Below are 12450 nucleotides of genomic sequence, written 5' to 3' on the forward strand. Positions count from 1 at the left end.
CGACACCACTCACCGGTGCTGGAGTGCAGCCGGAAGTAGCCGTCCCCGCCCGCGGCCAGGCGGTAGGTGACGCGCGCGGCCTCGCCCAGGTCCGGGTCCCGGGCCACCACGTGCAGCGCCACGCGCCCGAGCGGCTGGTCCTCGGGGAGGCGCAGGCGCGACGGCGAGGCGAAGACCGGCGCGTTGTCGTTCTCGTCGGTGACAAAGACGCGCGCTGAGACGCGCGCCGTGCGGCGGCGGCTGGCGTTGGCGGGCCGGTCGGAGGCCTCCACCAGCAGCAGCAGCGCGGGCGTGGCCTCGCGGTCCAGGCCGAGCGGCGCGCTCAGCGCCCCGGTGCGCGCGTCCAGGCGCAGCGCGGGCGCCGGCGGCTCCTGGCGCAGCAGGCGGTAGCGCACGTCGCTGTTGGGGCCCGGCCCGTCGGCGTCCGAGGCGCGGAAGGTGTACAGCGCGGCGCCCGGGTCCGGGTTCTCCGGCAGCGCCAGCGCCAGAGGGTCGCGCGCGAAGGCCGGCGCGTGCTCGTTCTCGTCCTGCACGCGCACCTGCACGCGCAGCAGCCGCGCGCCCGCGCCGCCAGGGCCCTCGGCGCGCACCGTGAGCGCGCGCCACGCCGGGCCGGCCTCGAAGTCCAGAGGCCGCGCCAGGTACAGGCGCCCCGAGGCCGCCTCCAGCGCGAAGGTGCCCTCCGGGTCCGCGCCGCCCACCAGGGTGTAGGTGAGCGGTCCCACGCCCGCCGCCGGCTCTGGCGGCGCCACGGAGCCCAGCAGGGAGCCTGGCTGCAGCCCCTCGGCCGCTGTCACCGTCAGCACGACGGGCACGGGTGCCGCTGGGTCCGGCTCTGAAGGATCCGGTGGAGGCTCAGCCGAGTGAGCGGAGGGGAGCACCTGTTGTGGATGGAGACAGGAGGAAGAACGCAGGGGGACCCGTGTGAAAGGGGGTCTGGGTTTGCCCATGGGTAGGCAGCAGGAAGGGTGCTCAGAGTAGCCTTAGGAGAGGGGAAAAGGACCCAATGAAGGTGGAGCTATTGGGGGTGGGTCCACAGCAGTGGCCAAGTGGCCAGATTGTGTGTGTGTGTGTGTGGAGGGGAGGGGAGAGGCATACCTGCACCAGCAGCTGGAGGCTGGAACTCCGAGGAGGGCTGCCTTGGTCATGGGCACTCAGAGTCAGCACATAGTGGGGCCGCTCTGCTCGGATCAGGGGTGCTGCGGTGAGCAGCTCCCCTGAGTGAGGGTGCAGAGAGAAGAGCTCTGAGCCGGGACCTGGGGATAGGCAGTGGAAGGGTGAGGGCCTGGCTCCCAGAGCTGGGCAGGTCACCAGGGTGTGCCACACCCATCAACCCCCTTCTCTCCACCCCCATACCAGTCAGCGTGTACAGGATGGTCCCGTTCTCCCCTTCGTCCGGGTCCTTGGCCTGCAGCGTCGTCACCAGCGTCCCCGGGGGCACTCGGTCTGGTACCTGTGGGGACACACAGCTTGCCTACGGTTGTCTCTTTCCTGTCCCCCTCACCTGTGTGTGCAGACAGAGCCCCTTTTTGCTCTCACGCTTGTTCCAAAAAGCATCTCTCTTACCTACACCTACAGCTTTATGGGGAGACGCCCATTCCCTCTCACTTCTTCCAGGTAAGAGTCCTCCCCCATCACATACCTGCACAGGGAGGCCCCCGCCAGCAGCCCCGGAAGCCTGCAGGAAGGTGGGGCTGTTGTCGTTGAGGTCGAGCACTGCGATGTGCACGGTGCCTGTGGTGCTACGGGGTGGGCTGCCCCCGTCCTGCACCCGCACCAGGAGCTGGTAGCTGCTCTGCCGCTCGCGGTCCAGGCTGTGAAGGGTGGTCACTTCTCCTGGGAGTGCGGGAGAGGGGTCACGTGTGAGATAGCTGGGGATGCAGAGCCAGAGGCTGAGGATGAGGCAGAGAAGCTGGGACTTGGGGGAGTGTGGGAGGGAAACCCAGGGTGAAACTCCCAAGCTGAGTGCTGGTTGGTCTTCACGACCAGGCTCTGAGGATCCTGTCTGATGCTTCAACCGATCTGAGGATGAGGCTACGGGGCCTCCGAATTTGGGTGCCAGTACTCACCGGTCTGGGGGTGGATGCGGAAGGCCTTGCTGTCTTCCGACATCTGTCGTAGGCTGTAGGTCAGGCGTCCGTTGGGTCCCGAGTCTCGGTCACTGGCATAGACCCGGCCCACGCTGGTCCCCGGGGGCTGGTTCTCTGCCACGGCCAGGAACGTGGGCTCCTCGGACAGGCGGGGGCTGTGGTCATTCTGATTGAGGATGCTGACCCTCACGGTGGCCGTGCCCGTCTGCTGCCCCAACTCGGCTTTGGACCCAGACACTGCCATTACCTTTAGTGTGTACAACTCCTGGGACTCACGGTCCAGGGCTGCCCGCACCCACAGCCACCCACTCTGTGGCTCCAGGCCGAAAGGGCTGCTGGGCCCATCTCCTGCCAGGTGGTAGGTGACAGCGGCCCCATCAGGCGCTCGAGCCTTCACTTGCAGAACCTGCGTTCCAGGGGTGGTGCCGGAGGGCAGGTCCACGCGGTAGGTAGGGCTGTCGAAGTGGGGAGCCAGCCCACGGGCCACCAGGTCCTGCACCACCACCCGCAGTCGAAAGGGGCTGGTGCGGGGCGGGGAGCCTCCATCCCGGGCTTCCAGGTCTAGTTCATGCGCTGGGCCCCCCGGGGCCCCCAGAGGTCCTATAAGCCGTACGTGGCCCGTGGTGGGGTCCACGGTGAAGACCCCGCCACCTCCGGCAAGAAGGTTAAAGGTGACTCGACCGTTAACGCCCGAGTCTGGGTCCAGAGCGCGCAGGGTGTAGACGAGGGTCCCCGGGGCGGTGCTTGGTGGCAGCAGTACTGTGTCTTCGGGTGCAGGGAACGCCGGGGAATTGTCATTCACGTCATCCAGCAGCACACGCACCCGAGCTACGGCGAAAGCTGGGGGCGCTCCACTGCTTGCCCGCACCTCCAGCTCCAGCACCGGCCCCAGCAGCTCCCGGTCCAGAGGGCGAAGCGTCTGTAACAGCCCCGAGGCCCCATCCAGGGAGAAGAGTCCTCGGGGGTCCCCACCGGAGAGGGCCAGGGTCACTGGCCCCAAGCGACCTAGGGAGGAGAGAGCGGTCAGAAGAGAGATGGAGGGACCAGACTCTGATCCCAAGAGGGGTTTCACAATGCTCACTCCTGTGCCTTTCAAAGGAATAGGGGGGCGGGGCAGGCGTTGGCAGAGAAACTGGATGGCAGCAGGGTGATCGTCACGTGCCTGAGGATGAAGCAGAGCGCCTGCACCTGCCCAGGAAGGTGTTGGGAATTGGAACCAGAGTGTGTTGTAATGGGGCTCTCTGGGGGGTACCCTGAGATGGAGACCGAGGGTTATATCGGGGTGCCTGGGGATGGCGCTAAGTGGGACTAAGGATGAATGATACCTGGTGGGTTGTGTGCCTGGACTGTGCCCACACTGGTGCCGGGTGCCACATCCTCTGGCACCGAAAAGACATACTGCAGTTGTTCAAATATGGGCGGTATGGGGGTTCCAGGCACAATGCTGATGTTGACGCGGGCACCGGGCTCTGCCTTCAGGCCACCTCCATCCTGAGCCCCAATCTCCAGCTGCACCACGGAGTTGACCTGCCTGGCCAAGGGCCAGGCTACTGTCAGCAGCCCTGGGAAGAGAGAGAGAGAGAGAGAGAGCAGACATGTATAAGGAAACGACAGAGCGGAAAGGGGGGCGGTGTGCTTCATGCAGGCCGGTGGGAAAGAGGTGTGGGATAAACCCTGGGTAGAGAAGGATCCTCACCTGAGTGCTCGTCCAAGGCGAAGAGCGGGGGGCTGTTGCCAGCCAGGATGTGGTAGGCGAGCCGCCCGTGGGGCCCCTGGTCGGGGTCGTGAGCGCGCACCCTCAGCACGGCTGTGCCCGGTGGACTCTGGGCGCTCAGGCTGGTCGCGTACTCCCGGGGATAGAACCGAGGCGGGTTATCATTCTCGTCTGACACGAACACCTTCACATACACTATGGACTTGAGGCCTCCCTGGTGAGATAGACGGCCGTACGTCAGGTGGGCTTTACCTGGCCCCGGTGAGCGCTCTATCCCAGTGTCCCCCCCCCCCCTGCCCCCGGCCTGCCCACTCACCCCATCCACAGCCGTCACCGTGAAGTCGAAGCTTGAGGGCCCCTGGTCGCGGTCCAGGGTCTGAGTCGTGCACACGTCACCACTGTGGGCATCAATGCGGAAAGGGGGAGCCCCCGAGGCCCCAAGCCCGGCACCCAGGGAGTAGGAGAGGAGGCCAAACGGGCCGCTGTCTGCATCTGTGGCTGTCACCTGCGGGAGGGGCCGGGGTGAGTGTTGCCACATGCTTTTTGGCCAGAAGAGCCAGAGATACATGGCAATTAGGAGGAGCAGGCCCTGAGCCGCCGGGAGCTCAGAGTCTCTAGATCACATGTGTCAAACACAAGGCCCGAGGGCCAAATCCAGCCCGCCAGGCCTTGCAATGTGGCCCGCACCGCGCTGTCATCACTGCACTCCGCTGTCAGTTTATGACATTGTCAGTTTATGACTGTTCAGTAAACCATTCGGCCCGCGATTTAGGCTGGATTTTAGATTTTGGCCCCTTCTCTGATTGAGTTCGACACCCCTACTCTAGATGGTGGACACACAGAGCGAATTAGTAGGACATACACCAAAACACATTGCCTGGGTGAGGTTCCTGTGTGCCTCTTGTCATAATATTTTTGACAGCTTGGCAATACATAACCTTGTTTTACGTGTGTTTCTGTTTAAAGACACCAAACTTAATATATATTACTAGAGGCTTGGTGCACAAATTCATGCACAGGTGGGGTTCGGGAGGAGATGTAGGAGGTTGGCCGGCCAGCCTCTCCTCTGATTGATCGATCGATCGATTGATCGAGCTGGTTGGCCAGGTGCAGTAGGCCTCATAGTGATGGGTCATTCAAGTCGTTGGGTCGTTCCTGTGTTCTAGTCGCTGGCTATATATATATATATATATATATATATATATAGCCATATACCACCCATATATATATTGATTTGTTAATATTGAACACATGGCCAATGACGCTATCACTCTTATCTGAACAAAGTTAAACAGAACACACACACTGTTTTCTCCATAAGGCACATCACAGCCCTCTTGTGCTTAGGAACACTAGACAGCACTTCAGCACCACACCTGGGGACCACTTTAATAAACAGCAAAATCATCCACAAAAAGCACAAAAATGCAAAAAAAAAACCTGGCACTAAACAGACTGGATGAAGGACTCTTGTTTACAGGATAAGAACTGAAACGTGAAGGCAGAGCCTGGCCGTGTTCAGCCGCAGCTGAAACTGTGTGCGTTAGGTCACTTGAGTTTTTCATCACTCTGCCCACGTCCAAGAATGACTGCAGAAGTTCCACAAGGATTGATTTTAGGGTCACACCTACATTTTGGAGAGTCAGCAAACTGACAGACATGAAATCTGCAGAGAATGAGGACCAATTTTACTCACGAAGAAGAGCCTGCAAATTCCTGGTGGGTCCCAGGGAGTGAACAGCATCCCCAAGTCTCATCATCACTCCACACAGAGAACTGGCTGACTGATAAAACCACAGAGGCTGACGTCATAGGGCTACTCTCTATTTTTTATTTATTTATTTATTTTTTAATATATTTTATTGATTTTGTATAGAGAGGAAGAGAGAGGGATAGAGTTAGAAACATCGATGAGAGAGAGTCATCGATCAGCTGCCTCTTGCACACCCCCTACCGGGGATATGCCCGCAACCAAGGTACATGCCCTTGACCGGAATCGAACCCGGGACCTTTCAGTCCCCAAGCCGACGCTCTAGCCACTGAGCCAAACCGGTTTCGGCGTCTTTATTGAGTTTGGTCATCACGGAATGAGATCTGATTGATACTGGAATTTGATGACTGAAGTGATCAGGGTCTGCTCTATGGATTTTTATGGTTGTGGCTCATGCAACTTTAGCTTCCCTTTCACCTCGCAAGCAAATTTCATTGGAAGTGGCAGGCGGAGAATTGCAGGTCTATACTGCAAGTCCAATACTGAAGTCATTCAGATGTAGGGGCTCTCCAAAACTAAGAAATAGGGCAAGGCTTTCCTGGTTAATTCTTCTTTTTCTTTCTTTCTTTCTTTTTTTTTTTTTTTTAAATATGTTTTATTGATTTTGTACAGAGAGGAAGGGAGAGAGATAGAGAGTTAGAAACATCGATGAGAGAGAATCATCGATCAGCTGCCTCTTGCACATCCCCTACTGGGGATATGCCTGCAACCAAGGTACATGCCCTTGACCGGAATCGAACCCGGGACCCTCAGTCCCCAAGCCAACGCTCTATCCATTGAGCCAAACCGGTTTCGGCCCTGGTTAATTCTTGATAACCTCCCAGACTGAAACAATTGAGTGATTGGACACCGATATCAGGAGCCTCTGAACATTTCAGAGCTGGATCAGCAGGAGACACCATTCTGGGAGCCCCAAGGCGAGGAGAGGGCCAGGCATACCCTCGGTCCTCTACGTGTATTTGTTCATTGAGTAAACGGACATTCTGATGGCCCTGCCTTACAACAAAAACTTCTTTCAAACTGACTTTTATATCATGGGTGCACATTAGGGCCTCAATAGTGGGCTAACGGGTGCCGACGGCGGTAGCCTGTGACAAAGTGCTCTTTGTGGATCCGAGGGCCTCAGGGTCACGATATGCTGTAAAAGGAAGCTGGAGAGTTCCCCTTCCCGAGCCAGAAAATGTTGCAGCTCAGGGAGAAGGCTGGCCAAGGACTTCTAATGGTTGCCTGGGCCCTCGACAGAAATGATTTGTGCCATTGTTTACCCTCCGGAGAGACACTGAGACCCTGCCATGGCTGGGCCCTGGAAACAGCTCCCGCTCCAACTCGTTACTGTGGCCGGGGGCCCGATATCCCAGGAGACAGACTTCCCCCGCACCAAGCCTGCAGGCTGCGGCACAGCTGCGGCACCATCCCCAGAAGCTGTGAAAGACCTTTGCCCTCTGACTCGCTGCAGGAAGAAAGCAATAAATAGCGGTCAGGGGAAGTTGTCAGGAACTGACCCCAGAAGGCGCAGCAGCCATTGACTGGAAATGACCAAGGCAGAGGTGAATTTCCCAGCCTCTGCAGGCCCTGCTCAGAGGTTCCGCTGCAAACGCACAGTCTCCATTTCAGCAGGCTCTCCGCCCTGCTGCCCAGCAATCTCTCCCCAAAGCTGTAACTCTAATCCACCCAAACCTCTCATCAAATGCACTACTTCAGGAAGAAAATAAAGACCCTTATCTGTGAACTCTCAGAAACTCCTAACAGACCACCAACGTACTGCACCAGCCCATCCTGACCTCCTTCCCAGGTGTTTCTCCCACTTTGACTTCTTGACACTACGATTTCCGGTCCTCCCCCCCCCCCCCCCCGTTTTCCCTCCCTCCCCCCATCTTCCTTTGACCTCCCCTTACTCTGCCCGTTGTTACAAGTTTGTGTTTCCTGGAATCTCTCCCTGGCCTTTTCTCACGCTACACACTTGCTTAGGGTCTTCTTTTCTACTTCGGTGGCTCTGATCATTGTCTATCCTTTGACCCAGATCACTTCTCTGAGCTCCAAACTTGTTAGGTGCCTGCTCAACATCTCCACTTGGATGTCCTCACAGGCACCTTAAATCCAACCTGTGTCCAAAACTAAAGTCATGATCATTCCAAATCCCTCTCTAATGACTCTTCCATCCACACAGTCGCTCAAGCCAGAAATGTGTTCTTCCCTTTTCCTCTCCCGGTATATCAATCAGCCAGGGACTAAGTAAATCCTCATTATCTCTCCTATTTGTCTATTTCCTTCCATCACCGTTATCACTTGTCATGACCTAGGCTTGGGTTGTCTCTCCCCTGAACTGTTAAGTTCACATCTCACAGCTGTCTGATCCCCCATCCTTCCTCTACACCAGGGTTTCTCAACTCAGCACGACTGACATCTTGGACCAGACAGCTCTTTGTCCTGGTGCATTTATGATCCCAGGCCTATACCCACTAGGTACCAGTGGCACCTCACCCGTTGTGACAATAAAAAAAATGTCTCTGGATATTACCAAATGTCCCCTCCAGAGGTCAAAATCACCTCAAGCTGTGAACCATTGATCATCAAAATTATTTTGGAGAAAACAAATACTCCTCTACTCAGAAAGCTTCAATGTTCCCTGAAGAAAAAGCTCACACCTCCTGACTTGGCTGGACTTTTCCCTGTCTGGCCTCCCTGCACAGTCTCATCTCCCCCCCTCCCATCTCACACCCTCAAACAAATCAGCATCTCCCACTCTGTGCATGTCACCTCTGCTTGGTGCCTTCCCCTGTCCCATCCCCTCATAAACTCCTGCTTACCCTTTAAGTCTGAGCTCAAGGATCCTCACCTTTGGGAAGACATTTATATTGCCTTTCTGTACCTCACATGTATCCCCATCATGGATGTTTCCTTGCTGCAGTAAAACTGTTTCTTTGCACATGAATCTCCCCTCTCCATTATAAACTCCATGAAGTGTGTGTGTGTGTGTGTGTGTGTGTGGTGTTAGGGGAGGGGAGCTGAATGATTCATTCATTCTGTGTCCCTAACACAACGACTGGAACCTGGTAGATATTCTAAATGTATGCTGAGTGAATCGAATATGAAGACTTCCTGTAACCACTATGAACACCCACTGGTTATTTTTACGCCTGCTTCCCTATGGTTACTAACAGTAAAAACTCCAGGAAACCACCTGGAGAGTTGCCCTCTTGCTTCAGGCACTGGTGAGGAGAACGAAGTTTGGAAGCCATAGCCCACTGGTCCTGGGCCAGGAGGGACAGTAAACGCATGCAAGTGTGGGTGGGAGCTGGACAGCAGCAGGCAGGCAAACAACCTAAGTCCGGCCCGAAGGGAGAGGGCCAGCCACGCCCAGGCAAGGCCTGGCAGTCTAGCTGAGAGGGAGCCCCTGAGAAGATGTTCAGGGGTCTGGTGGACTTCTGAGTCATAAAGACTTCAAGCATTAGTCTCCTAAGAGACCCCCCTACCTCCAGTCTCCCCTCTGGCATCCATACTCCATGGTGCAGCCAAAGCAATATTTCCAAAAGACATGTCAGATTTGCCTAGAGCCCTTCATCGATTGGCTCCCTATGATTTTAAAAAAAATATATTTTTAATTGATTGTTTTAGAACACATGTGTCAAACACAAGGCCCGCGGGCCAAATCCAGCCCGCCAGGCCTTGCAACGTGGCCCGCACCGCGCTGTCATCACTGTACTCCGCTGTCAGTTTATGACATTGTCAGTTTATGACTGTTCAGTAAACCATTCGGCCCGCGATTTAGGCTGGATTTTAGATTTTGGCCCCTTCTCTGATTGAGTTCGACACCCCTATTTTAGAAAGAGAGGAAGGGAGAGGGAGAGAGAAACATCGATGTGAGAGTACTAGTAAACATGGTTCAGCTGCCTTCTGCATGCTCTCTACTGGGGAATGAGCCACAACCTGGGTATGTGCCCTGATCAGGAACCGAACCCGCAACCTTTGGGTGCACAGGCCAACACCCATCCCAGTGAGCACACTGGCCAGGGCTCCCTATGGTTTTTAAGACAAAGTCAGAGCTTATAATCTGGTTTCTGTCTACAATTTTGTCTCATCTCCCTCCAACGCTTTCTCATCAGCACAACTTCATCTGAACAGTGAAGTCCCCTGAACACATCATGGTGTTCTGCAGCTCCTTCTGTAGGCCTGGAGCCCCTAGTCACACACCCTGTATCGTCCATTTGACAAAGTCTCATTGGCTCTTCAAAGGCTTGTCCTCTGGGTTTCCACAGCAGCTCCTCTGTGGCCTGCTACAGCACTCATTACTGGCGTGGCTCTCCACCAAGACCGTCACCTTTCTTGGTTCCCAGGACCCAGCCGAGCAGGACTTAAAGTGGGTAAGTTCACTCTAGACATCACAAGACACTTTTGTCCTCTAGACCTAATCTTAATTCCAGCTACCAAGACAGCCTGACCCAGCTCTTGCACCCTGCTCTCTCATCTTTTCACTAACCCTTACCCTCTGCACAGACTTTGGAGCTCACAAGACAGAACCAAACCCTCTGGAGTACGTCACCATCGACAGAGGCCCCTGAAAGGCTTAGTTCTTGCTCTGAGCTCCCCGGTGGCCCTCTGACCCTCTCCCGCCCAGAGCAGCACCGCGCCGTGTACCTGGAGGAAGCAGGTTCCCGGCGGGGTGCCCTCGGGCAGCGAGGCGTTGTAGAAAGTCTTCTGGAACTGGGGCTCGTTATCGTTCACGTCTTGCAGGGCCACGCTCACGGTGGCGGAGGAGGCGAGAGGGGGCAGGCCCCCGTCCGTGGCCACCACGATCAGCTGTGGCTGGGGTTCCACCTCGTAGTCCAGCGAGGCCGCCGTGGTGATGATGCCCGAGGCGGGGTCGATGGAGAACCAGCGGGCGTGGCTGCCTGGGGCCAGGCTATAGGTGACCTGCCCGTTGGTGCCCTGGTCAGGATCGCGGGCCGTCACCCGCACCACGAAGCTGCCAGGCAGCGCGACCTCCGGCAGGGGCTCCGGCCGGTAGAGCTGGCGGTCAAAGGCGGGCACGTTGTCGTTGACGTCGGTGACGTGCAGCACGAAGGCGGCCTCCGCCCGCAGCGGCGGGGAGCCCGCGTCGGTGGCGGTCACCCGCAGGTTGTAGGCGTCCCGCTCCTCCCGATCCAGCTGCCGAGCCACGCACACCAGGTAGATGACGCTGTCCTGGGTGCTCAGGGCGAAGTGGCCCTCGCCGCCCTCCAGGGACACGTTGACGTGGGCGAAGTCACCGTCGTCCGGGTCCGACACGGAGATGCGAGCCACGAGCTGGCCAGGCGGGGCGGCCTCGGACACGCGGGGGGAGCCGTCGGCGCTGAGGAAGATGACGGTCATGGAGGGCTGGTTGTCGTTGGCGTCCCGCACGTGCACGGTCACAAAAGCCGAGCCCAGCTCCGGGTGGGCCCCGCCGTCCCGAGCCTGCACCACCAACTCGTGGACGCGCCGCTGCTCGAAGTCCAGCGGCCGCTCCAGCCGCAGCAGCCCCGTGCGCGCGTCGATGGAGAAGGGCCCGTCGCCCTCGCTCTGCCTCCGGTTGATCTCGTACGTCACGGCCCCGTTGGCGTCGGCGTCGGCGTCGGCCGCGTACACCTGCAAGACCGGGCTGCCGGGGGCCAGGCTCTCGGACACCACGGCGTGATAGCGGCTCTGGTTGAAGGCCGGGGCATGGTCGTTGATGTCCAGCAGCGTCACATCCAGCAGGGCCTGGGCCCTCCGGGGGGGCGAACCGCCGTCGTAGGCCTCCAGTTGCAGCATGTAGTGTGAGCGGTTCTCTCGGTCCAGGTCCCCCGCAATCACCAGCTCGGGCACGGGAGCCCCATCCGGACCAGGACGTGTCTCCAGCCGGAAGGTCTCTCCGGCCCCATCGCCGGACAGCGCGTAGCCCTGGGTCCCTAGGCGGCCAGCGTCCGCGTCCCGAGCCGGCTCCAGCGGGTAGCGAGTGCCGAGCGCTGTGTGCTCGGGTATCTGCAGGGCAGCGCGCGCCTGCGGGAAGGCTGGCGCGTGGTCATTGATGTCAGCCACCCGCACGGTCACTTCCACGGTGGCACCGTCCGGGGTGACCGCGGTGAAGCGGTAGCGGTCCCGCCGCTCACGGTCTAGGACGCGGGCCGTCCGGACCACCCCGCTGTGCTCGTCGATGGCCAGGTCTGTGCCCACGCCGCTGCCCTCCTGCGCAGAGATGAAGTACATGGGAGGTGCCGCCGTGCCTGCCGGGAGCCCTGCGCTGATGTCCCCGATCAGTGTGCCTGCCGGCTGCTCCTCATCAATCTGCAGGTCCAAGCTCCCCGCCTGACCCCAGGCTCCTGGCACCCTGGTCCCCAGCAGCAGCAGCAGCAGTGGGAGCAGGGGGAGGGGCCCGGGGCCCTGCATGCCAGCGCAGGGAGGCACAGCGCCCAGCTCCTTCTGCATGACAGGCGCGAGACCAGATGTGACTGGGGCTCTGGCTCCAGGCCAGGCTCTGGGCCCAGCTTGATCTCAGGCTCTGGATCAGGTCCAATTCGAGCACTGACTCCAGTGCAGGCTCTCTGACCTGGGAGAGAATCAGAAGGGAAAAGGTCATGAGGGGGAAGGAATCAACAGTTCAGGGAGACTGGGGCTTAGGCCTTGTGCTGCCTCACACCCAGGAGACCTCTGCTTTCAGGACTCCGCAGGACCCGCTCACCTTTCCTGGCAGGTTCCCATCCCAACCTGACCCTGCTCGCAGCAGATTGTCTAGTTCCTATTGTTCAGGCCTGAATGCCCTCAGATTCCCAAGTGGGGCAGGGACTCATAAGCCATATGGATGGGGTTTGACTTTATCCTGAAAGCAAACGGAAGCCACAAAAGTGTTTTGAGAAGGGATGTGCCAAGATCTGACTGAC

The 12450-nt window shown here is 58.3% G+C and overlaps 1 protein-coding gene across 1 annotated transcript in view; it reads right to left on the reverse strand.

Moving 5' to 3' along the window:
• Window positions 1-12450, reverse strand: part of DCHS1 (dachsous cadherin-related 1) — a 34802-nt gene that overhangs the window by 9365 nt on the left and 12987 nt on the right. Inside the window, exons 2-10 of the mRNA XM_084894139.1 lie at window positions 10211-12119; window positions 4121-4309; window positions 3787-4018; window positions 3416-3652; window positions 2070-3095; window positions 1643-1836; window positions 1357-1453; window positions 1099-1256; window positions 14-881 (exon numbers count right to left, since the gene is read on the reverse strand). Coding sequence (XP_084750265.1) covers window positions 14-881; window positions 1099-1256; window positions 1357-1453; window positions 1643-1836; window positions 2070-3095; window positions 3416-3652; window positions 3787-4018; window positions 4121-4309; window positions 10211-11998 — 4789 coding nt within the window. The 5' untranslated portion in view covers window positions 11999-12119. The remainder of the gene's footprint in view (window positions 1-13; window positions 882-1098; window positions 1257-1356; window positions 1454-1642; window positions 1837-2069; window positions 3096-3415; window positions 3653-3786; window positions 4019-4120; window positions 4310-10210; window positions 12120-12450) is intronic.

This window comes from Pipistrellus hanaki (genome assembly GCF_964339955.1).
Source record: "Pipistrellus hanaki genome assembly, chromosome: 9".
Lineage (NCBI taxonomy): Eukaryota > Metazoa > Chordata > Mammalia > Chiroptera > Vespertilionidae > Pipistrellus > Pipistrellus hanaki.